Source organism: Carassius gibelio, chromosome A14 (genome assembly GCF_023724105.1).
Source record: "Carassius gibelio isolate Cgi1373 ecotype wild population from Czech Republic chromosome A14, carGib1.2-hapl.c, whole genome shotgun sequence".
NCBI lineage: Eukaryota > Metazoa > Chordata > Actinopteri > Cypriniformes > Cyprinidae > Carassius > Carassius gibelio.
Window position 1 is genome coordinate 12,595,407 of NC_068384.1, and position 25,825 is coordinate 12,621,231.

The window sequence follows — 25,825 nt, forward strand, 5'->3', positions numbered from 1 at the left end:
ATACCGTTTCACCATAAGAGAGCGGCAAAAACAAAATTTTCTTTTTCTGTCACTCTCAAGTTCGATAAAAATCTCACCCATGTCACCTTGCAAACCATGCATAGATGCACTTGCTTATAACCTACATCGTTTATTTTAGGAGCACTTCGATGACTTCCATTGACATGAATAGATCTCATTTTCCTGTGCTACACACACACCTATAAAGGCTGTGTCAAAAAAAGTGTAATGAGGCGCGCACTGCATTTTTGGACAAACGTGTATCTGGAGAGTTTTGAATCGATGTAGCAACAAAATATGCAATCTAGATAGGCAGCTTATGAGGTTTTGAGACACAACCCTTCAGTTGCGGTCTCTCTCTGTTCAAAGTGGAAACGCGCGTCACGGGCGTCATGCTGACATGAGAACGCGCAGAGGGGAACAACAGACCCAATGCAACTCTAGATCCGGTGTGGTTTCGAAGTGTGACTAATGAAGGAAGGAAAAAGGCACAGAAAGCAAATATGCTAACAGTTAAACAGTTTTATCTCGACAGTCTGTTGTCAAGAGAATTACGGTAATAATGAGTGAACTCGTAAAGTCTATTATTTAAATAATCCATTGTGTTTTGAGGAATAAATCAGATCAGGTACAGTACATGAAGATGGACGTAGAAGTTACGGAAATGTTAGAAGAATTTATGGGAAGTGCACTTGTTACATGGGTAGGTGGTAAGCAAAAACAAAGTTCTTTGATAATCTTCATTTTGTAAGATAAAAAGTTTTGTTAACTTTAAAAACCAGTTAAGACGTATTCTGCTACTGCAAATAATTTTCAGAAGTTATTTTTGATCAATTCATGTTAAGTACAGTAAAATCCGAACATTATTAAATTTCTAAAAAAGTGGTCAACACTTATGCTTTTCTCGGCTGAAAACTTAGTACACTCTTAGCTTTGTTGTGGAACATGTCAGCTAATTTGGACCATCTTGAACCAACAAAGTTTGGTCAGCTAATTGTCGGTCCACAATGGTCTATCAACTTGGACCGAACTAACTAACATGTTCCAAAAGAAAGCTAAGAGTATACTAAGTTTGCAGTCTGGTTTTTGGAGCTATTGACCAACTTGAACCAGCTAAAAACAACCACCATGTTTTAAAATAGAGCTATTTTAAACAGCAAGGGATATCTTAAAATACCTCAATTATTTCTTTAGAATGTAGAGTCAAAATGAAACTTTCAATTTACTTAAAGGGATTTGGACAACCGCCCAATAACTTTAGCAAACTTCATATAGACAGGAATATTAAAGCTTTCACAACACAGAACAGATCTTATATTCAGACATCAGTTTTTATTATGCATCTTGATGGGACAGGATATTGTTTTCATTGTCTGTAAGGTTAATCTATTTGAGGGTATTGTTGGTGAGGAGGAGAATGGATCACTCTCTCAGGAATATATGGAAGTAAACTCCAACTCCCAGAATGCCGTGAGGCAGTACCTGAAGCTTACCAATGGAGTCTACCTCAATGAGGTCATGAGGATCATGTAAGACAGACTCAAAAAGTGAACGTATAAAGAATTAAAGTAATCTGTTTTGTTTTGAATAATGTAGCTTGAATAAAAAAGCTGACAATTCATTGCTAGTTCAGCAGGGACTTAACTAATGGCGACATGTTTTTTTTTTTTTAATCAGTGATCCCAATCCAAAGGCAGAACAAATCTACCACAATGTGGGTGACGACAAGATTCTCAGGGTGCAGAACTTTTCCATCCTCAATCGACACTTGAGATCATACTATCAGGTATTGAATGAAAAGATCAGTCAAATCACTATGTGTAAACATGAGAAATATCTGTGCATGTATATTCCACAAATACATAATCAAATACATAATGTTGCCCTGACTAAAATAGAAATGCTGCCAGCACCTGATGGTAAAGATCAGGTAAATAGTGCATGAATGGACAATCCACTAACTCGCTTAAGAGTATGCACTGCACCTGTAGCTGTTGACCAAGTTAGCACGTTTGTTTTTTTATGCTTCTGTGGTTTCACTTCTTGTTTCAAATGTCCTAACTGTGAACGTTTTTTGTGCTGTTTTTTCACACAAAGCATTTGTAAACGACAATTTGTAAAAAAAATAAAGATAAAAAAATAAGATGAGCAAAAAAAAAACCTGCAGCTAAAAGTCTGCACATTAGTTGGATTTATTTGAGGAAACTATTACATTAAATTATACTAAATATAGGCAGGTGATGCATACATTTCTGTGAAAGTAATATTATGTGAAGCAGTGTTGATTACTAAACACAGTCATTGTGTTTACTAAGCAGTTTTAGCTTACAGAACTAGAATCCTTTTAGTTATTTAAAATAATGCTGGAATAAAATGTAAGTATTATACTCTGGGGCAGTAACCTTTCGATAGGTACACCTTCATATATGAGAATGTAGATGGAAAACTAAACCAGATTGTTTTTTTTTTACAATAATGTAGCATTTTACAGTGATGGCGAACTTCTACATAAATTTATAAAAATACCACGGTTGGTACTTTTGGGAATTGTGTAAATACCACTGTATGTACATTTGGTAATCAATAAATGCCATCCTAAATATCACTGTACCATGGTACTGCCACAGTACACAGTAAGTCCTTTTTAAAAGCATTAGAAAATTAGCAGTGCTATAACAAGATCATTAGTCATACTGAATGAGATATCAGTTGCAGCAGATTAATAAGCCTATTTTCCACAATCATTATTGTTTTCTTTTGGCCATGACTGCATATGAATAACTTTTTTCTGTGCTCTAATGCGTGTCATACTTAAACCTCTTACTTGTGCATTGTCTGGGGTGACAGCAGAGCACCAATGAGGTTTTAATGCTTGTCATTTCTTTCACGCGTTTCTCTTTAAGGAGATTCTACAGCAGCTGGTGCTGATGCCGCTACCAAATGTTGCTGTTTTAGGTCGAGATCCCCTGACAGGTGCGGTCCTGTCATTTGAAAATAGGAAAAAAAAAATCTCTCTTATTATTATGAAACAAATGAAATGTTAAAAGTCCACATTTTTAAGTAAATATGCTGCATTGGTGTTATGTTGGTTTCCTTGTCAATAGAGGGCGCTGTTGCAGAGCTCAGACGACTGCTTCTGTTATTGCTTGGTTGTGCAGTACAGGTAACAAAACACTGTAATAACTTTTACAGTTTCGCCTCTGTAAATTGATTAGAGTGAATTGTTACTAATGTAAACATATCGATGCTTGCAGTGTGTGATTCATTTCTCTCTGTTCCTATGACTCATTGTCACCAGTGTGAAAGGAAAGAAACGTTCATTCAGCAAATTCAGTGCTTGCACATTGATACACAAACAGAGCTTGCACTTTGCATACAAGAGGTAAGTGCATTTTCAACAAATCCCGAACATACTTTCAATCTAACACCATTTGTGTAGTGTGCAAACGATCTACCCTGCTCCAGGTGACCCAGGACCCGAACGCAGTGCTTCCTTTGGAATTTGGAGACATGTATGGTCTGAATGGAGCCGAGCTGCAGACTCTCTTCTGCTCCATGGCCAGACAGATCCAGAACCTGCTAGCCCAACGAGACACACATTTGGAGGTGGGAGAAGAATTTATTTTAGCAGTCTGACATTTTCAGGTGCAAGTACAGTAGGTGAGGCTAGATATGATTCATTCACAATTATGTTCAGAAAAGGTGTTCTTCAGCTTTGGTTTCGCTGTTTGATTTTCAGAGGATAGCCGAGCTTTGTCAGCAGCAGGAATCATCTACAGCCCATATAACCATGTCGAGTGGGTTTGGAGACGGACTTCCTGAAGGACTGGATGTGCAGCTGGCAGACAGCAAAGCCAAACTGCGCCGACTCAAACAGGAACTGTGAGTTTATTTGCTAATGCATACATGATGCTTTATTTGTGGACAATATACAGTACCAAGGTTTTTACTGTATTTGTGATCAAATAAATGCAGACTTGTTGAGCATAAGAGACTTTCAAGAGCATAAGAGTTTCAAAAACAATCTTTCTGACCTCAAACCTTCAATTTATTCAAGTCACTGTTATTATTATAATTATGAAAAGTAACGTGTGTTATTTTAGCACTTTTTTGTTTGGACTTCACAAGTAGCCTGACATAAAATTGGTTTAACAGTCATTATTTTTATAATTGTGTTATGTTACATTAGACACACAGAAATCACACACTCCACCTTTAAATGTATTTGCACATGATGTCTTAAAGGGAGGATAAAGGTGATCAACTAGTGGATTGCAAGCAAGAAATGCAAACTATGGAGGAAGAAATAAAGAAACTACAGAAGGAAGTGAGCTCATTATTCTTATAATAGACACTTTCTAAGGATCATTAATAAATGTGTGTGGACATTGGACACTGACGTACCATCTTATGGTTGGTTGGCTCAGAACCGAGCGTTGCAGGTGGAAGCGCGAGTGAGTCGTGGTCTGAAGGATGAGCTGGACTGTCTGCGTGAGCGTGCAGGCAGAGTAGAGCAACTACAGGCGGAGCTGAAAAACTGCACACATCGGCTCCGCAGCATGGAGCTGTACCGCACACAGCTGCAGGTAGAGGAGGAGATATACATCACCTTGAATCATCATGCTTTGTAATTAGGAATGACAAAGTGGAGGGCTATAATTTGGAAATGGAGTAATATTTTGTGCTACTTGTATTCTGGCAAATGATCAGTTGTGAGAAATGAAAGTTACAAGAAAAGAATATAAAGGTAAATTCAATTGTAGGAAGTAACTTTTAAAGGAATAGATATATACATATACTCACCCTCATGTGGTTCCAAACCAATAAGACTCACTTTCTTCAGTTGAACTCAAAAGGAAACCTGCATGACACTTCCATTCATAATGCATTTATTTGATCAAAATACAGTAAAAACAGTAACATTGTGAATATTATAATTAAAAATAATTGTTTTCTATTGTAATATATACAACATATATAACATATATATATAACCCTAATTGTCATTTATTTCTGTCATGGAAAAGCTGAATTATCAGCAGCCATTACTCCAGTCTTCAGATCAGTCACATATTTCAGAAATTATTCTAATATGTTGATTTCATGCTCAAGATTTCTTATTCTGTATTTTGATGCCATAAAATGTATTGTGCTACTTAATATTTTTGTGTAAACTGATTCTTTGACACATAGAAAGTCCCCCCCAACATGAAAAGAAAATTCAATAAAAAAAAAAAAAAAATCATGTTGGTATCAAAAGCCTTGTGGTTAGTGCATTGGCGTATACACAGCGACTCAAGTTTGATTCCCGCCTCGAGGTCCTTTGTCAATCCTGCTCCCCTCTCTTCATCCAGTGCTTTCCTGTCTAAAAAAGGCATAAAAAGCCAATAAATACAGATTTTAAAAAATCCCAAATATTTCAATGGTAGTGTACTATCTGCATTTGGATTAACAAAGTGGAGTGCTTTCATTTGGAAGTAATATTAGATTAGTTAATGGATAATTAGTAATGATCAAATTTGCTGAAAAAAAGCTTCAAAATTAAGTTGTTATCAGTCATAAAACATGATGCATAAAGAGTCCTTGGCTAGCAGAGTGAACATTCAGAAAAAACATCACAGAAAAGGAAAGTGAGGTTTGGGTCTGGAACAGCATGAAAGTCAGTGAATGGTTTCTTGAACAGTGATTTTCTCTGGGTCTACAGGAGCAGCAGCAGTACTGCGCCTCGCTGCAAGAGAACAAGGCACTTCTGGATGAGCAGCTGGCTGACTCTCGAGCGCGGTGCACTGCTCTGCGGGAACTGGAGAAGGAGAATCTTCTTCTCAGGCAGAAGCTTGTGGATATGGAGGGTGTATGAATAACTTTATGAACTTATGGTGTTTAATTGCCATGTTTCCATTTCACACTATGGAGCTCAATTTTGATTTATTAAGTTGGGCTGGAAGAAAACCTCTAAAATTTACTTTAAAATGTATGAAAGTATTGCAATCTTCTAAAACGTATGATGTATAGCCATAATCTTTATGGTTATGTAATTGCATTTATGTAGGAGCGAGATGTCGAGAGACAGAGGGTAGACGAGCTGTTGGAGATGAATATGAGTCTGCAGGTGGATCTCAAGCGTCAGGTTCATTCTGTGGGTGTCAGTCAAAATGTGACTCATCAGCATTTCCTCCACTCAGAGCTAGAGTCAGACGAGGACGTTCAGGAAATTAACATGCCTGAGATTGGTAAGTTTTATGTATGATCTGATATTCTGATATTTGATATTTGACTCCGCTGCCTTCGGTAGATGGTTGATTTCATGACTTCATGCATATGTATATCAATCATGTATATGCAGATCAAGCTGTCGTGTTGAAGAATATACATTTATGCATACATTTACATTTCTCCCTATCACAAGCACTCAATCTTAAAGGATAATTCACCAAGAAATAGAAATTGTGTCAATGTTCACTCACACCTATATCTTTCCAAACCTGTATTTTTTTATTTTATTCTGTAAAACACAAATGGAAAATATTAGCATTGTTCTGGAAGCTCTTTTCCATACAATGAACATGAAGGAGAGCTCCAAAGATTTTGATAAATAACACTTTCATGTAGATTTTTTCATCTTTTTGAAGCTTGACAATGTTCATCCGTATTTTCATTGTGTGGTAAAGAGAAGTAGAAACATCCTTCCCTGCTTCTCATGAGTTGACATCAGAATTTTCATTTTTGAGTAAACTAATCTTTAAAGGAATAGTTCACCCAAAAATTAAAACTCTGTGATCATTTATTCTCCCTCATGTCATTCCAAACCCATAAGACTTTGGTCGAAGGTATTTTAATGAAAACTTAGAGGTTTTATGTCCCTCAACTGAAAGTACAAGTAAACGAAACCTAGAATATCATATCTCTTCACAAGGCTAGATTAAGATTAAACTCATATGGGTTCATTTTGCGACACCTTTCTAAATTTTATTTACCTAAACTTTCAATGGAGGAACAAAAAGCTCTAAGAATGCATTAAAAATATCTAATTTTGTGTTTCAAAGGTTAACCAAAGTCTTATGGCTTTGGAATGACAAGATTGTAAATTATGGCAGAATATTTTTTGGGGGGGTGAACTATCCATTTAATAACATGTACCCTGGAGCACAAAACCAGTGTTAAGTCACTGGGGTATATTTTTAGCAATAGCCAAAAAATTATTTTGTTCCATGAAGATATTTTTTTAATTTCCTACCAGAAATATATAAAATATTATTTTTTGATAAGTAATATGCATTGCATATACAGAACTTCATTTGGGCAACTTCAAAGGCAACTTTTTTTTCACCCGCAGATTCCAGATTTTCAAATAGTTGTATCTCGGCCAAATATTGTCCGATCCTAATAAACCATACATAAAGCTTTCAGATGCTGTATAAATCGCAAAATTGACACTTAAGACTTTGTAGGTTTTGTGGTCCAGGGTCACATATGCATTTAGCAGATGCTTTTGTCTACAGCGATGTAAAAAAAAAAAAAAAGTAACTAAAGTAGTTTGTCAAGGAGCCAACAATATTCGTAATATACAATGCCAGGTTTTTTTGACAACTGGATTAAAAAGCAAGAAGAGAGAAGAGGAGAAATGCAGAGAAGAAGTGTTTTTTTTATTTATATGAGTGGTTGTGTGGAAAGTGCATTAGTTTAAGGGTGTGGGGTGGTTAAGAGCTCAAGGATAAGATCAGGATAAGTGTTCAGCTGCTTCTTTAAAGTTGCAGGGGCCTCAGCAGTTCAGCTGGAGGTTGGCAGCTCATTGTAACAGAGATGATGAAGGTTTTGGAGAGTGACATTTTGCCTTGTGGTAAAGGAACAATAAGGAATAACATTGGATAACATGTGCATGTGTTTCTCTTACTATGGTTTAGATCTGAAGCCTCTCAGTGAGGAGGTAAACGAGGCTTCGTCTCTGAGGCTTCTAGGAGCTGAAAATGAGAACGCTGAACTGAAGAGACGACTGGAGCAATTACAAGCCGAGCGAGAGGTTAGTGGATGCTTTGACATTATAATACTCAGTCTACAAATTGATTCTTGTAAATCGTCAGGTTTCCCATCTCTCCTGTAGGCTCAGCAGGTCATCTCCCCTGACATGACTGAAGAGCTCCAGAGAAGCATGGACCAACTCTCACAAAAGCTTCAAAGCACCCTCAAGGAGGTGAGGCACTTCAGATGGATTTAAAGACAGTTATTCTAAGTGTTTTATCTACTGTCATTTTGTCCTCGTCTCAACTCTTTGAATCAGGCCCTGTCATTTCTCTTTCAACTGTTAGATGGAGTGTCTGAAGAATGAAAATAGCAGCTTGAAGATAAATCTCGAAGAGCTGAGGACAAAACAGCAACGGAAAGACCTAGAGGAAGAGAGAACAGCCTCAGAGGGAAAAGAAGGGAAAAAGCCAATAATCCCAAGAGGGGAATGTGAGGGAAATGACACGAGAGGAGAGAAACAAGAAGGAAAAGAAGACGTAATAAAAGCCCGGAGAGAAGATGGAGAGGGGGGAGAGGGGAGCATCGTAATCCTCAGCGAGAGAAAAAAGAAGGTTATAGATGAAATGAACAACAAAGAGAGAGGAGAGGCTGAGGGTGAGAAAGAAATTGAAAGGAAGAAAGACATCACAGAAGAGACATCTCAGACGTACAGCACAGAATCCCAGAAGACAGAAGAAGATAAATTCTCCCAGGAAACCCTCGCACTGCATAACCAGCTTCAGCAGGCCCTGGAAGAGGCTGACAGACAGACCACTTTAGCCCAGGATTTGCGCTCCAAACTGGCAGAACAGAGTAAGAAGGTCTTGGAGGCCGAACATAAACTCGTTTTCCTGGAGGCTGAGAATCAGCGGCTGAAGAAGGCAGCAGAGAGCCTCATGGAGGCTAGGAAACAAATAGAGGTAAAGACACAGAAAATCATTGCACAAACTCCTTCAACGTCCAGTCAAAGCCAGATAACGGTCCAGTCGATAACGCCAATGACTCACCAAGTAAAAACGCAACTCCCTGCCACTAGTAATTAAGAAAGACATTCAATATGTTTACAAGACCTGTGTAAAACAAGGACTTTTTCTCACAGTGACAACTTTTTCCACCGTATAATATGGCAAAATGATCTGGGATTGTAATTGAAGAGATGCCAGCCTGATTTCCTCAAGGAACGATCTTTGAATCATCACCATTGTGCCTTTAAGCACAGCATTTCACTTTGATAGGCTTTGGATAAAAGCGTGTGCTTAATAACCACTTAATATGTTTATTTGTCAGGTGCTGCAGGGTGAATCTATGCAGCAGGAGGAGGAAGTGATGCATCTGCGCAGTCAGGTGGAGTTTCAGAAGATGCAGGCCACAGTGATAGCTCAATTAGAGGGAGAGAGGACAGCCTTGGAGAGGGAGAGAGAGACACTCAGAGGCACTGTAGACTCGCTCAGGGCTGCAGTACGCAAGGTGAGGCGGGTTAATTGTTCGCCCTTTTGCTGTACTACAAGATATGGATTACATGGCTGGGGAAACATTGAGATTAATAGTGCCTACATTAAAATTATGCTGTAACAATGAGTAGATATCAAAAACCACAGTGGGCAGAGAATCAGAATGGGTAACAGTATTGAGACACCAATAGATGATAATTGCTCTTGAAAGTGATAGTTCACAGAAAATGTGAAGTTCTGTTATCATTTACTCACCCTCATGTTGTCCAAACTCACATGCTTTCTTTTGTGGAAAGCAGAGGAAAATACTCACAGTTAAAGTGAATGAGAACTGAAGAACTAAAGCCCCAAAAGATAAAAAAAAAACACCATAAAAGTAGTTCATATGAATGCGTTAGTCCATATGTGCTATATTATATGGATCTGTGTGAGAAACAGACCAAAATGTTAGTTACAAATTTACATCTCTTAATTCTCATTTGCATATTCAAACTTTGAAGTATCAAGATGCCTCGTGCCATGTTTAACGTCAGTAATGCCATTGGTTCTTGTCTCATGACTGGACATGATGTGCCAACTTTATATATGTTGATTTGAGAGTTGTGTTAAAAGGAATAATTTCAGTGCAGAAACCATTTAAATGTCAAATAAAATCCATATACAAGCTTCAAAAGCCTTTCAGTTTAGCATACAAGTCATATAGATTACTTTTACTTTTTGAAAGAAATTAATAATTTTTTTCAGCAAAGAGGCATTAAATTGATCTGAAGTGACAGTAAAGGCTTTTCTTTGACTTTTTACACTCTACTCTGCATCGCTTCCATTAAATGGAAAAGAGAAATGTAAAAAAATCATTAACAGCATATAGAGATACAGGCATTAAGTAAATTATGACAGAATTAAAAATTTTAGGTCAACTATTCCTTCAAATCTGAAGAAAAGTTAATGTTTTCTATTTGTTGACTGAACTAAGCAAACTATATGTTATAGGGTGATCAGTTGGAGATGACCAACCAAAACCTTAAGGCAGACCTGGAAAGATTGGGACGGACCTTAGAGTCTGCCCGGCGGCATGAAGAGGAGCTACAAACTGAGCTGCAAGAATCTGGCGTGGAGGTGGAGTCTCTGACTCGAGGACGAGAAGAAGCGCTGCTTGAGGTCATGCGACTTGAACAGGAGAAGGAGTCGTGTCAGACAGAGCTGGACAGTCAGCGGCGTGAGCTACGACAACGAGAGCGAGAAATGATCAGACTCAGACAACAGCTGGAAAGCACAACATCTGCTCTAGAGCATGGAAACCAGCGAGCCTGCAGCCTAGAGGCACAAAACAGGTACAGGCAAAAGGACCTCAGCACTTGAAATATAAGTATAAATAACCAAAAAACAGTGTTGTTTCATTATTTACTCACTTTCATGTCATGATAGATTTTTTTTTTTTACACTGGTACAAATATATATATATATAATTTCCAACAAATGCTGTTCTTTTTATCTTTCTGTTTATCAAAGAAATGTATATATCACAGTTTCCACAAAATATTAATCAGCACAACTATTTTGAACATTGATAATAAAAATAAATGTTTTTTTTAGCATCAAAACAGCATATTAGAAAACAGTTCACAATATTACTAATTTACTGTATTTTTAAACAATTAAATGCAGCATCGGTTATCATAAGAGAACTATTTGGAAAATCTTACCAATGTAACTTTTCGATAAATGTCATGTCTTGTCATATCAGAGTGACCTTGTTCTAACAAGCTCCAAAAATGACCAAACACAGTGTATATATTTACATATTTTCATTTTGTGAACTATTTAATTCTCACAGATCCCTTTGTTAAAGTCCTTATTACTGATCTTATGAAATAAATAGTAAGGCATAAGAACATTATGTGTATCATCCACTACATCTGTCATGTGCCCACAGACGCATGTGTCAGGAGATTTCTCAGCTCAAAGAGACATCTGCCCAGTTCGAGGAGCTGCAGAAGGAGAATCTGCAGCTCGGTACACTCAACACTGAGAGAAAGGTCCAGATTGACTCTCTAACAAAGGTCTGTGCAGTATTCAGCATCTTTGTTAGCAATATCTGAATGATAAAAGCAATTACTATAGCGCTTCAGTACACCATATTTCTGCAGTTATGTTTGCCTCGAGGTCCCACTGAGCTGAGATCTTGCAAAATGGGCCTCTTTGAATATTTCCATTCAGCCAGATAATTGTTTTCTAGCTGCTTTTTTTTAAATCTGAAAATCCTCAGCGCAATTAGATTTCCCCTCCCCGGACAGCTGTGCTGAAAATGCATCTTTGTGAGATTAATGAAAGCTGTTATTGCTCAGGTTTTCCTAAAGAGTCACATGGTTGGTTCTGGATAAAGCTAGTAAGGTACAGCAGTTGTCTAACTTAATTAAATATCTCTCTCACATCCAGGATCTGGCTAATGAGAGTGCCCAGTCCCGAGAGTTATCCAATCAAATCGCACAGCTAAACCGAACACTTGAAGAGCTGGAGACCAAGCTTGAAATGGCAGCTCTACAACAGCAACGATCATCTCCAGAGGTTGCTCTTTCACCTCCTGACTCGCACACACAGAGGATCGAGGGCTGTGAATCAAACAGACAGTCTCCACTGCTGTCAGAAAGCTCCCAGGAGGCCACTGTCTGTATTGTAGATAAGGTTAACCAAAACCAGAGCTTGGGGCCTACAGACTCTATCTATGCAGAAGAAGATTCGGAAAACACAGGGAACAAACAACCACACACAGCGGCAGAGACTGGCACTGGCAGCCAGGAGGCGTTGAGTCAAAGACTGATAAACACGGAAAGGGAGGTGAGATAAAATGCAAAACGCACTGAAATGTTATTACGTTTCGGGCCCCGCAAGGCAACTTCTCCTATGTCTTTATTTAAACATCATTAACGCTGTCCAGGGATTCTGATTACATTCAAATTGAATGCCTATCAACATTGTATGCTGAACTCCATGCCTCTGGTTGTTTCCCAGAATGCAGTGCTGCAGCGAGAGCGGGAGGTGTTGCTGTCTCAGCTGACTCAGTCTCAGTCAGCCTGTGCTCATCTCAGAGAGCAGCTGGACGCCCTGCAGCGCCACTCCATCTCACTGCAAGAGAACTGTGCTAAATTACAGGCCCTCAACACCAAACTACAGGTGAGTGCTTGATTGAGTGTGGGCTGCTGGTCTCTAAAAGGGCCCTTGACACTGAAATAAAGACCAGGGTATTTTAGAAACTGATATTTGTTTCAATCTATATTAGATCTGTAGTGGGTGGATTTCAATCATACCGCTGATGGAGCATAAAACTACACCACTTTAAATTACACAGGCTTTTCATAAACAGATTATTTTCCACCTGAATGACCACACTCTCATTATACAGTGGGAATATAAAAGAATCACCCCCCAGTTTAAAATAATCACATTTTGGTGCTTTGCAGCCTGAAATGAAGACGGACACAGTTTTTTATTATTTCCAGCTGCATTTACTCAGTGTTACTTATAACATCCAAGTGAAGGATATATTGTCAGTGGGAAGAAGGTTTACCTTACGACATGACAATGACCCAAAGCAAACAGCAGAACTGAGCACACAGTGGTTGAAGGAGAAAAGGGTGAATCTCCTTGCATGACCAAGTCAGAGCTCAGACTTAAACCCCATTGAAAATCTGTGGAATGACTCCACAAACAGCCACCATCAAAGTTATTAGAGACATATGCCAACAGACTAAAGGCTTTAATTAAAGCAAAAGGGGTTCAACTGAATATTGACACAAGGGGGTAATAATTTTTCCAACTCAGTGAATCTGTTTTTTTATTTTTTTTCGGACATGTTGGTGTTATATCTTTCACTTGGATGTTATAAGTAAATACAGCTAGATCAAGCAAAAACTGTGTCTGACTGCAGCAAAATGTGGTTATTTTAAAGTGATTGATTATTTTCTATACCCACTGTATCTTCTTTATTTGACCCTATTTCCCCTCACTCAGGTGGAACAGGCATCTCTGAGCTCCGAACATGCGGCATTGTTGACACGTTGCACTGAGAGCGAACTGCGCTGTGTGGCTCTGGAGGCAGAATCAAGGGTGTGGGTCAAGGAGAAGGAGGAGTCAGTGATGCGTCTAGAGGCTGCAAGGCGGGATCATGAGAGACTGACAGCTCTGCAACAGAGACAGGAGGCGGAGTTAGAAGAGCTGTTGGCCAAACACAGTCAACTGAAAAGCAGCAGTCGCAGTCTAGAAGCTCAGTATAAAGACACTGAGGCCAGGTACAGTGTCTTAGACAAGTTTAATTGAATTATTTGTTTAATATTAAATAATTAATCTATTATATATATATATATATATATATATATATATATATATATATATATATATATATATATATATATATATATATATATATATATATAATCAAATAAATAATCATTTAGTTATTTATTTGAAATGAAATTAATTTATAATTATTTATTTATTTAATAAATAGTCATTTTACCTGATTCACATGAGAGGTCAAAGGAAAAAAATGTGAGGTTATTTGTTTAATTAATTTATTTAATAAATTCATTTGTAATAATTTAATAATAATTTTAGCATACTCAAAAAATTGATCTAAGAGGAAAAACGGTGAAGTTATTTAATTAAGAATAAGAATTAATGAAGAATAAATAAAGAATAATTTAATAGTACTTTTAGATAATATATGTCTTATTTTTAAGTTTAATTGTGATTAATCAAAATATGAATACACAAGGTTGTTACATGACCTTTACTTTAGAAAAAGTAAAATAAATGTAGATTCCAAAAAAAGTATTAACTAATATCACTAAAATAAAACATACAGTAACACACCACATCCACACAGATTTTTTTTTTTGATTACACATAAAACTTTTACACATAATAATAAAAAAACCTTGGTTTTAATAAAAATGATGTAAATATAAACATAACTATAGTTTTGGTTTATTGTTGTTAAAGTAATTGTTGTTCCATATGAGTTTAACATCACATGAAATTAAAACATGAATTTACAGTAGACAAAATAAATGAAATAATCTTGTATAAATATCTTTCATTGTAAAATGCATAAAATGTTCTATATACCGTACTTGTCTAGATATAAGGAGCTGTTGGAACAAAAAGCAAAGTTGGAGGAGGCAGAGGAATCGATACGTGTGGAGAGACAGAAAATGGAGAAAATGACACAAGGGCAGGTGGAGAGCCAGAAAGAGCTGGAGAGACTGAAAATGGACAATGAAAGGTGAGAAAAAGTCATAATTGCTGTGACCACAACACTGGCTTGTTACAGTTACAGTTTAGCCGATTCATAGGAATGAGAGAGGAAGTGATGATACCACCCACCACAAACTGCTCCTCACTCACTGTGGTGACAGTAAGCCCCACCAAAGTCTCACCAGACCATGAGTCATTTCATAGCCCAGTTTGTAACAGTTGTTGCCATGGCTTGACGACCTGTGAAAAATATTTGTAAAGCTGGTTGCCTTGGTGAACGGGATAAAAGATACATTTTTACATAACCCAGCAGGAGGCAGTTTACTTTTATTCAGTATGTTCAGTTAGTTAGATAACTGTGCTAGTGTAGATTGACGCTTTGTTCACTTGTCTAGATGAATGGACAAATGGTTGTATAGACGGACTCACAAAAGCATGTCTGGGCTTAACTTCAGAATCCAGAGAAATATTAAGCATGAAGAAAAAAGACAATGAAGCCTACATAAGATGTACTTTAAATCATTTACAGTTATATCATATATAATATAATCACAAATGCCAAAAAAACATTTGCATTAAGCTTTCTTTAAACCTTCTTTATTTCTTTTGGGAGTAAAATATGACCTTCGTTAGATGTGTAGTTTAGTTTAATTGACCTGTTCGATCTGTAGATATCAGAACCTGCAGAAGGAGTGGGTTCAGATGCAGTCCGAGCTGCTGGCTCAGAGTTCAGTTCTGCGGGCAGAGTTGAGTTCGGCTCAGCTTGAGCGGACCAGACTGGAGGGAGAACTCAGCGCTCTTAAAGAGCAGAACCAGCAGCTGGATCTCAACAGTGTCCGTCTCAGCAGCCAGTACCAGGTCTGAGCACAATGCAAATTATGACAGTTGTGTCTGAATATATACAAGTACATAAGATTTTTTTTCTTTTTTTTATTAAATCATGAATGAAATATTCAGCAAAGACTATTTTAATTAAATCGGCATGTTTCAAATCATGTTATTACATATTACAGTGATTTCTGGAAGATCATGTGACACTTAAGATATAGTGATGTCTGGAGTAATGATGCTGAAAATTCAGCTTTACAATCAGAAAGCCTTAAAGAAATTATATATATATATATATATATATATATATATATATATATATATATATATATATATATATATATATATATATATATATGAGATGTCTTTAAATATCAATTATTAGAGTTTTTTTTAATAGCATAATTTAATATTTTTTATAACTTTATTAACAGGTGCAAAGTTTGTGCTTTTATTATGCATTTCATTTTACCAAAAGTTATACCGATTAATCACGTTAACTACAAACAAAGTTTAATAATTATTTTAATGTATAGTATGAATTATTATGATTTATTTGTATGTTTGCTATAGCTCCTAACCCAGTTGAAGGTGAACTTGGAGGAGGAGAACCGACATCTCGTAGAGCAGAACCAGAATCTGGCCAAAGAAAACAAGGCCCTACTTGAGGTCAACCTGGAGAGCCGAGACCAGCACCACAACCAGCAGAGAGAGTACCTGTAAGAACACACAGCAGCGCACTTCTTCCACATGCACCATGTAGACCGTTCAGCTGTGTACCTCCTGCATCATGTTGTTCATCTCTCTCCACCTCAGTGACAAGCTCAACGAGCTGCGCAGGGAGAAGCAGAAGCTGGTGGATAAGATAATGGATCAGTATCGTGTTTTGGAGCCGGGTCTGCCGGTCATGAGTCCACCCAAACAACCAAAGTTAGTCAGGCTTTAACATCTGTCTCTAGCAGACCTTCTCACCATGGACTTGTTGCTTTATTAACTGTATGCTCTCTTTCATCTTGACATCCTGCCGGTCTTATATTATCTGAATCATACTCGCCACTTTTCAGTCACCTGCTAATTCTCTTGTGTCTTCAGGAAGTCAAACTGGATAGCGGACCGCATGAAGAAGCTGATAAAACCTAAAGGTGGAAGCAAAGAAGGCCGTGCTCAGTTTATTGCTGCTGGCAGTATAGAGAACCTCGGGGATACTGTAGACGGTGCTCCCGTCTCTTCAGCTCCAGCGCCTGGTGAGACTGCAGAGCTGTATGGCTGGTGTAATAACATTAGATGTATTGTACCACAGAGCGTAAGAGAGTGCCAGTAAGTAAAGGCTGCAGGGTTCCCTGGACTCTGTAAAACACAAAAAGGTCCCCAAAAGCCCATCACAATGAATGATGCTGTTACCCTTCCACATTATGCCATTCCCTTGGATCACAACCAGACGTAGTAATTCAGTGTTTATGTGGAACAGTGGAATGGAATTTGCAGATCAAATGAATATTGCACACAGTGCATACAGCATTGCGATTTATGGTAACATAAATACTAGTATACTAGATATAATAATAATAAATCTACTGATACAAGATTTATGGTAATATAAATACTATAATACAGGTGTATATTGTAGATACATAATATAGGTGTATATTGCAGTTTTTTTGATCAAATAAGGTAATTGGTAATTTTTAGAATAGATCCAGTATGCTTCCATTTCCCTTTGTTGTTTTCATTAAAAAGTTCTGTATTTTGACAAATATATAAATATTCCATATATTTATATCAGTATCACACCAGTTTATGTGTGAAAGTCACAAAAAAGTGTTTTAAAAATTATTTTAGCATCTTTTATTTTTATTGTATTTTTTTTTTTGTATTTGTATTTTTTATTTTTCACTTTTTTCTTGACAACGAAGCACATTTCATCTCAAATTCTCATATGGTAATGTATCTGGATTACATTTTTTGCAAACAGCATATATTTTCAGCATAAATTAAAGGCAGCACAACAAATACAGTATTAAGATGTGTTAATTTAAATAAGATATTTTATTTATTGTATTTTTTTATGTTTATATAGTATATATTTATATTATTTAATATTATTCAATTTAGAATAATGAGAATTTGGGGGGATAATGTGCGTTATAATTTTAAAAATAATATCACAGTGCAAAAAAAACCTTAATCGTTAGGTTTGCAAGATTCATCCATAAATACCTTCACCTCAACTGAAAGAGAATAAAAATATCTTGTCTTTTACAACGTACTCTCTTCACTGTTTCACCCCTCAGTTCATGAGCAGGATCCCATCAGTGCTCCAGTCTCTCCGAGTTCGTTAAGGAGAATCTCCTCTCAGGCTGAAGAAGACCAACCCAAAGCTAATCTACGGAGTGGTCGGCGCAAGCTGGGCTCCCGGCACGGCTGGGCTCTCGGCAGGGGCAGAGGAGGAACATCCCAGTCCTTCAGCCCAGGAGACCAGCGCGTACAGCCTCGCATCCGTCTGCGCTCTTCCCAAACAGGTGCCACGGCCCTCTGGGAACATGACGGCAGCCCTACACCCAGCCAGGACAGCCCTAGTTCAGAGGGGAGAGGTAAGAAGGGTAGAAGATATGATCTAGATAGGGTAGAAGGAAATGACATTTCCTTAAGGTTGTATATAACATGCATTTGCATTAGTTTTTTTGTTGAGTATAATATCTGTATGTGTGTTTTAGTTGATAGTGAGGAGAACATCTCTCCTGCACACTCTGATGTCAGCCGTGTATCATCTGGAACAGAAGGTCAGTCTTGAACTGGTGGATATTTTTGTCACTGATTCATTTGTACACTGGTAGAAGATAGACACATTAGGTTAATACAAGAACATCAACATGCTCTTACAATGTAAACATAATCAAACTACTCAAGGTAAACTAAAATACAATCCAGAAATTAAATATGGGTTCACTTGTAATAAGGATAAAGTTCGTCTTTCAAAACTGTATTAAATCAATATAAAAACTGTTTATATTAATACATTTAATTTGAACGTATTTGGGCGCTAATTAATATTTTTGATGGATAAAATACTACATTTCAAGAAAAGTAACGTTTGCTTTAAATTAGTTTGAATATATAGCAAGACTAATTCAGTTCCTTTTAATTATTGAATCTGTCTTGATTTATTTTAAGAATGGCCAAAAACATTAACAACATCTTTTGTCTCTCTCCTTTAGATTTTCACTCCAGTTTTGACAAGCCACAAGACACAGAAAACAAACAAGCATAAAGCAATCCCAATTTGTTAATGCTCATTTAACTACCTTTATGCCTTGGTTTTTAAACAATTTTATATACAAAATACCCATAATGCATATAGTATACAGTTACTATATGTATTTGTCCAATACATTTATTGTGGGAAAACAATTAAATGAATTTAAAACACATATGTATGATGCATCCATCATTAAAAGACTCCATATATTTATAGACATGCGACTATCATGACTTTTATGAAATATTATACTAAATTATTGTACTTCTTTATAAAGTGGATGGGGTTGTAGTTCTTATCCTCACTGAGATGTGACACTATAATGCCCAGTGGTTGGTGTGCTGGTGCCTTTTTGTCTGTATAATTATGAGAGTGTCTTATACAAACTGATGCTAAAAAGATATTTATGAGAGCAGATTAATTCATGCTGTCTCGTTTGGAAAAAAAAGCTGACACTTTGGAGACTTTGACATTTAGGAAGGAGGCAGATGATGATGGGGGTCTTAAAACAACGTGGGTGCGGCTAAAGATATTTTTTTTTGACAATCCTTGGCTGGGGTGAATCATAACTCAAAAACGACAAATGGAACGCTAATACAATTCAAGAATTATGCAGTTGTCATGGCAACATTAATCAAAATGCGTCAGTCCGCAAACCTTTTCGTCTTTTCGTCGATGAATTGATGATATACTGAGCACCACGATGCACAGTTTAGAGACTGTCATCCAGTCGACAACATTTCAGGGAATGTCTTAAAGATTCTGCGTTCAGAATGTTTAGACGATGCACTTTAAATCAATGAATTGTCTGAAAGATGCAAAAAACACTATTTTTTCAGCTGAACAAAGAAAAGCAATTGTGAAGTTGTTAGAATTTCGGCTAAAATTAGAAGACCCCCAGAGAATTTGAGAGGAGAATGATTATTATGAGATCTCATGAGCTGTTTGCCACTGTAATAGAGACTTTAAAACAAAGCCACCACATATTTATATGCAACAGATCGTATATAGCTATTACAAGATGAGATGTGACCTCCTGACTCCCTGGAGTTTGTTGAAGATACTAAGACTTTGTGGGGATCATCTGAAATGTGGTCACCGGTGACAGTATCTTTCTGAAGCACTGTCATCTAACCCCATTCGTTCCTGCTCTCTCCTTCCATCAACAGCTCCTGTCATGCTCCCTCCCTGGCGCGCTCTCCTCCTCTCCCTCCCTCACTTGTTTCTCCCCCAGTGTATTAAAGGCTTTGACGCTCTCAGTAAAAAGCTGATTTATTTTGTGGAGGTATCGATCGCTCTCTGCATTAAAGATTATAATTCATTACCCTGGCCCTTTTAATACATTAAACATTCAAAATAAAAATAAAATCGAGGTAGGTGAGAGGAGAGCACTCAGACACTGTCCACTCACACATGCACACACGCCCTCTATTTCAATCATATTTGGATGAACACTAAAACCTTAAAAGAAAGTATTTATTCTATTAAAACAACACACACACACACGATTTACATTCTGACCTGAAACTTATTTTTCTTCTAGTATTTTTCTTATTTAGTCTAGCAATCTGACATGCATTTTTGCCTGGTGAAACAAGGCACTTAGTGAATACTGCTTTAGGCCAAATCCAACATAATGACAGCACAACTCACATTTCAAGAAAAACATTAAAACATATTTTTTCTTAGCATAAACTTCCTAAAGAATTTAGGCTATATAAAGTGCATATCATGAAAACTGGGTAGGTAGTTAAATTGTGCAAAAAGAGGTAAGCCTCAAAACCAGAGAAGAATGGCATAGAAAAAATGCAAGCGAGTCAAAATAATTGCGAATGCTTGAAAAGATCCATCACTGGTGGTAGTGCATTCAGTGTGGGCAGACTCAGAGCATTGTACAAATACAAGATCTATGACAAAAATAGAACCAAGCAGGATAAAGAAACAATGGATCATTTTATAATGGAGCGAATAGGAAATCATATATTGCCCACAAATGTCCCGCTGTTCCATTATCACACTAAGCACTCATGCTCCATCTAACATAGTATTTTTTTAATAGCAAATGCAACATTTATGGTTTGTACACAGCAACTGACACAATGCCTTTTATTGATGTAGCCTAAATCAAAATAGTAGGCTATGATCACTTTCACAACAATTTTTTTTCTCTGGCCCGAAAAAACAACAACAAACACAGACAGCCAAGCAGCACTCAAAGTTAAAGTAGCCTAAAGCAGGGGTCACCAAACTGGAGAGTTTATCATGGGTCTCCAACCCTAATTAAACACACCTGAACAAGCTAATCATGGTCTTACTAGGCATACTAGAAACTTCCAGGCAGGTGTGTTGGGGAAAGTTGGAGCTAAACATTGCACTGCATGTCTGGTGGAAACAACGCATTCTGTGTGAAAAGCAGTTATGATTAAGAACATTTCTTTAGGTGAATACTATTGAGGAAATAATGCTCAGCACCATGTTGCTGCAGAGTAATGCTGTAAACAACCTATAATGTTATTTTAACTACTCCATGTGGTCTTGGGACTTGCAATTGTTAAATATTATATTAGGAATATTAAATTAAATATATCCTACACATTTGTCTGACAGAGAGACGATATCACCTCTCCCATACAATACAGTAAACATCTTTAATATTTTAGCAGATACACAGACACACACACAGGCTGCAGACGCTCTGCAGGAGATGAAGCTTTCACTGACACTTCACGAAAAATAATTCCCTCACAATGTGTTATGCAGCCGCAGTGCTTACTGGAGAAGAACAAAAGTAAACAGCGTATTTAATTAAAGGATTCATTTAGGCACAAAAGAGCTGCCACCTAAAACCACCTACATGCTGCTCCCTCTGAGATGTGAGCAAATTCTGGGGCATTTGAAACTTCATATGTAACTCTACTGAAAGTCCTGATGGCTCCTTAAAGGCTCCGTCACCCCCACATCCTCTCCTCTACCCGAGTTTAACGCTGGTGTTTAGCTCTGACAGGCTTTCAGCTAGTAAATCAGTGAATTGATCTTGAGGGGCAGCAGAGTGTCCTGGGTTCTGCTAAAGATCCATTTTCATTTCACAAGCAGCTCCCCCACGCCAGCGTCTCCTCCAGCATCCATAAACATCAGCAACCAACTCCTGCTGACCCCATCCGACGCTTTCAGCACTCTCGCTCTCTCTCATTTACCTGCTCACCCGCTCTCTCGATGTGATGAGGTATCTGTTCTCTCAATGCATGATCAAAATGCAAATAACAGTTTTTTTTTTTTTATACAACTTAGTAGCTTGCTGTCTTCGTATATACATAGAGGCCCTGGAGCTTGTGGGGGCTGTAATCACACAATCACACTGCATTTTACACTAGAACTATTCTAGAGCATTTCATCTACACTTTTTGCTTTTGGTGTGGTAATGATATTGTATCAAATGATAAGTATTGAACACATATAATGCCATTGATACCTTAAGTAAACATGATTTAACAATAACATTTAGACTCGCAAGGAGCATTAAAAAAAAACAAAACAAAAAAACACCATACTGTTTTTTTTTCTACTAAAAAATAAACTAAATGTGGGTTAATAAACTAAAAATATGGCCTGGATGTAGCATCAATTTGCAGTATAATAATAATAAATAAAAAAACGTGCAGAAAAATATTTAACACCTGACATAGAATGTTCCTGATAGCCAAGTTCACGGTCTTAAAAATGCTCGTCCCAAAACAGTACGTGCATTTGTGGAGTTTCACAGTTTGCAGTCCTAAATACTGAAAAAAAAACAACCTTTATGAGTCATTTTCTGATCCTTATCTAGCAGCTTACAGCAACTTCAGAGTTATGTGACTGTGTATAATTTATATTTTAGAACAAAATGTAAAAATCTCTTCAAGTAATGCTAACCACAGACCGTACTGCACTCATACATCAAAAATAGGGATCTTAAAAACCCTTAAGAAGTTCCAGAGGGATCTCATGGTGGACTAGCCTTCAGTTTGATCTATAAATTGTGTCATCGCTCATTTACAACTTTGTTATTTGACTAAGCAGGGAACGGTCAAGACCAAAGGTGCTGAACTAAGTACAAAACTTTTGCAATATCTCAAAGACCAAAATAGCAACCAAACGAGTATATTGAATTTTAAGACTGTTTTAAAAAAGGTAAATGTTAATGATGAACTACACAGCCAGCACAGGCCAGAGGGACGAGAGCATGCTGCTTGTTCACACACACATTTATGCAGGATTATTTTAAATAAACTGAACAAAAATGCAACTTCTCATTGTCTGGAATGCATTAGCGTTGACATTTTAATGACCTTTTGAGTTCAATGAGGAAAGAAAAAAAATCCTGTGCTTTTGGATCGACATGAGGGTGGATAAAAAAATATATAAAAAATGCTAAGCAACTACAACTTGGTTAGACCAAAATGTAGAGATATAGGCCTAGGGATTTTTCCTTTTTTTTTTTTTCTCCTGGTAACTTAATAATAATAATAAAAAATAAATGAACTATTTGGGAAGCCACATTCAAATCCACTTGGCTCAAAAAGCCATGGCTGCACCTACAAGATTAAACCAGACTGAAGTGGCTATAAACTGCGGCAGAGCACCAGGATGAAATGGCAGGGCTGCGAGTGATAGCGAGCTCCGTCTGACTGGCAGAATCTGGGGTTATGAGTCTGGCGATACACAGCTGGAGGGAACCAGAGAGAGAGAAACGATAGGATCATCGAAAACCAGTGCACCAGGGCATGGGAAAGAGAGATAAGGCGAGAGAGAAGAGAAGAGGAGCTCTCATCTCGCCGTGTTTCTGCTGCTGGCGTATACGACGCACTCCAGTGTAATCATCACTGAAGGGTTACTATTTCAGCAGCAGCCCCGCACTGGTGCTTTCACTGTGCCAATCCAGCAAATTAAATAGCCACCACTTTACTAAGAGAGCTAGAGAGGGACACAGAGCTGGATTGCAAGAGGGAGGAAAGGAAGAGAGAAGTGCTGATGGGACGGTGATGAAGTCTGGATTTAGGATAATTACTCTGCTGAGCTCTTCCTCTCTCTCTCTTTTCTCCTCCGCTCTCATTATTTGGAGAAGCTCGCCTGATGACAGTATCTGAGCTGAATGTCGCTTATTAAAAAATGAAAATTGCTTCAGATGAATTTATTAAACTCATTTTTCCCCCTCTCTCTTTTTCATCTGCCTCCCTCACACTCTCCTTTCTTTCACAGATATAGCAGCATGGTGAGATGAAAGAAGACTCATCTTTTTTTGGAAAGCGCTATGAAAGATGCTTGAATCGTATCGTACGAAACGAGTGGGAAGGAAATGTCACAAAACAATTAAGAGTTCTTCTCGAGGAATTTGACAATCAATTTGCATCAATACTTCAAAATATTTCATCTGTTCTAAATCAAATTGCTGACATAATACAATAAACTTACGGTGTAATTAATGAAAGCTGCATTAAGAGCAGCCCCAGCCATTAGCTCAGAGAGAGGAGTTGACTTTAATGAGGGTCTTTTATCATACTGGAAGACAGAAAGTACATTGAAGAAGTACAAATAGTGCACTTTCATTAAAGGTTGTGTTACAACCATTGACATGCTCCTTTTCTTCCTTTGACTGCCTTCATTCAATTTATATTCTATAACTCTATAAACAATATTCACATATGATACATGTTATAATTTCAAAGCTAATTTAGTGCAACTGTGGAAAATTGTTCCTGGAAGGAGTAATAATAAGAGTTAGCCATAAATAGATTTTAAAGAAACAGAATTTGAGACATAAATGGTCATGCAGAGCTATGATATTATTTCTGTCATCTCGATAGAGATGGACCTCACTCACTTCCACAGTACAGACCAAAAAAAAAATTAAAAAAAGAAAAACAGGAGAAAGAAATGCTATCGATGTGTAATTTTGGGGGTGAACTCCCACTTGTAAGCCCACATTGTTATTAATATTAACACAAATACAATAGCAATGATTCCCCACGGGAAGCTAACAGCAATCACTGAATTCCGTGGAGCACTGGTTTGGTGATATGAATAAATCAGGTGTCAGGCAGTTGTTGTTGTTGTTGTTTGTAGGGGCTGCATCAGGTAAACGCGAGACAGTGATGTGACGGAAAAGCAGATTGTGTGGCGTTTCCACAGCAACTATGCCATCCTCTCATAATGTGCTATTTGGCGGTGAACCTGGAGGTGAAAAAACAGGTCTAACAGAGCACAGCACACACACATACATTAACAGACATTTGCATGAACACTACTGTTAGGAGTTCGGCTGCTGTTTGAGATCTCAATAATATCACGTCATAACTGTGATTATTAGAGCAAGGATTGCTCATGCAACATTCATACTGCAGTTCATGTTGCATTTTAAAAAAGGTGCAAATAATAGCACCAGTCAATATGGCTGAGGGTGTTTAATATTTAGTGATATGAAAAACCAAATTAGTCAGTCTGCTGGTTTTAATTAATTTATTTTATTAAAGGCTTCTATTAAAAATACTAATGTAGTCAGTGTTGGTCTGTTATCAGCGCAAGCTACACACGTACAGCTCTCACATAAGAACAACTTTAAATTGCACTAGTTTGCACCCTGTGTCCCAGAACACAGAAAAACAAAAACGAATACATTGACGTCACAGTGACTTGTCTGCTCACTGCAGGAGGGATAGATGAAAGACTCTGAGGTGAAAAATACTCAAATGATTAAGATTTGTGAAATGTACATATTGATAAAGTGCACAACCACTGAGTATGGTTTGCTTAGAAAGCAAAAATGATCAAGGGTGGTTATGAATTTTAAACAGTTATAAATGTCTGCCATTTCGTAAAGAAATCAAATCAATGTTAAAATGCAAAAGTTAATGAATAATGTTTGGAAGACTTCATTAAAAGTATAAGGGTGTGAGAGAGAGACATCTGTGGTCTAGGTAAACCTTACATTGGATACTAAAAGGATAGTAAAACATAACTTTTTTGAGCTTGTGGAGAAAATTTTCGGTCGACGTGAGGAAAACAG

At 37.3% G+C, this 25,825-nt stretch overlaps 1 protein-coding gene and 1 long non-coding RNA gene across 4 annotated transcripts in view; one reads left to right on the top strand and one right to left on the bottom strand.

Moving 5' to 3' along the window:
• Nucleotides 1–427: 427 nt before the first annotated feature.
• Nucleotides 428–19,003, top strand: LOC128027524 (girdin). Of its 3 annotated transcripts, none has more exons than XM_052615222.1 (29): nucleotides 428–710; nucleotides 1,381–1,529; nucleotides 1,678–1,786; nucleotides 2,904–2,973; nucleotides 3,105–3,163; nucleotides 3,299–3,382; nucleotides 3,466–3,606; nucleotides 3,740–3,882; nucleotides 4,246–4,327; nucleotides 4,428–4,586; nucleotides 5,705–5,851; nucleotides 6,050–6,230; nucleotides 7,902–8,017; nucleotides 8,099–8,188; nucleotides 8,304–8,918; nucleotides 9,286–9,465; nucleotides 10,440–10,780; nucleotides 11,383–11,509; nucleotides 11,886–12,284; nucleotides 12,459–12,620; nucleotides 13,458–13,735; nucleotides 14,587–14,730; nucleotides 15,374–15,560; nucleotides 16,104–16,249; nucleotides 16,347–16,460; nucleotides 16,623–16,774; nucleotides 17,822–18,121; nucleotides 18,245–18,310; nucleotides 18,746–19,003. In XM_052615222.1, the coding sequence occupies exons 2-29, from the start codon at nucleotides 1,441–1,443 to the stop codon at nucleotides 18,796–18,798; spliced, it is 4,734 nt and encodes a 1,577-aa protein (XP_052471182.1). In that variant the 5' UTR covers nucleotides 428–710; nucleotides 1,381–1,440; the 3' UTR covers nucleotides 18,799–19,003. The 3 variants fall into 3 exon arrangements, with proteins under 3 accessions (XP_052471182.1, XP_052471181.1, XP_052471183.1); XM_052615221.1 differs by having other exon boundaries at nucleotides 428–703; XM_052615223.1 differs by having other exon boundaries at nucleotides 428–556.
• LOC128027528 (uncharacterized) overlaps nucleotides 18,987–25,825 on the bottom strand; it is a 57,197-nt gene continuing 50,358 nt past the window's right edge. Inside the window, exon 7 of the long non-coding RNA XR_008186750.1 lies at nucleotides 18,987–24,993. This is a non-coding gene — a long non-coding RNA (uncharacterized LOC128027528). The remainder of the gene's footprint in view (nucleotides 24,994–25,825) is intronic.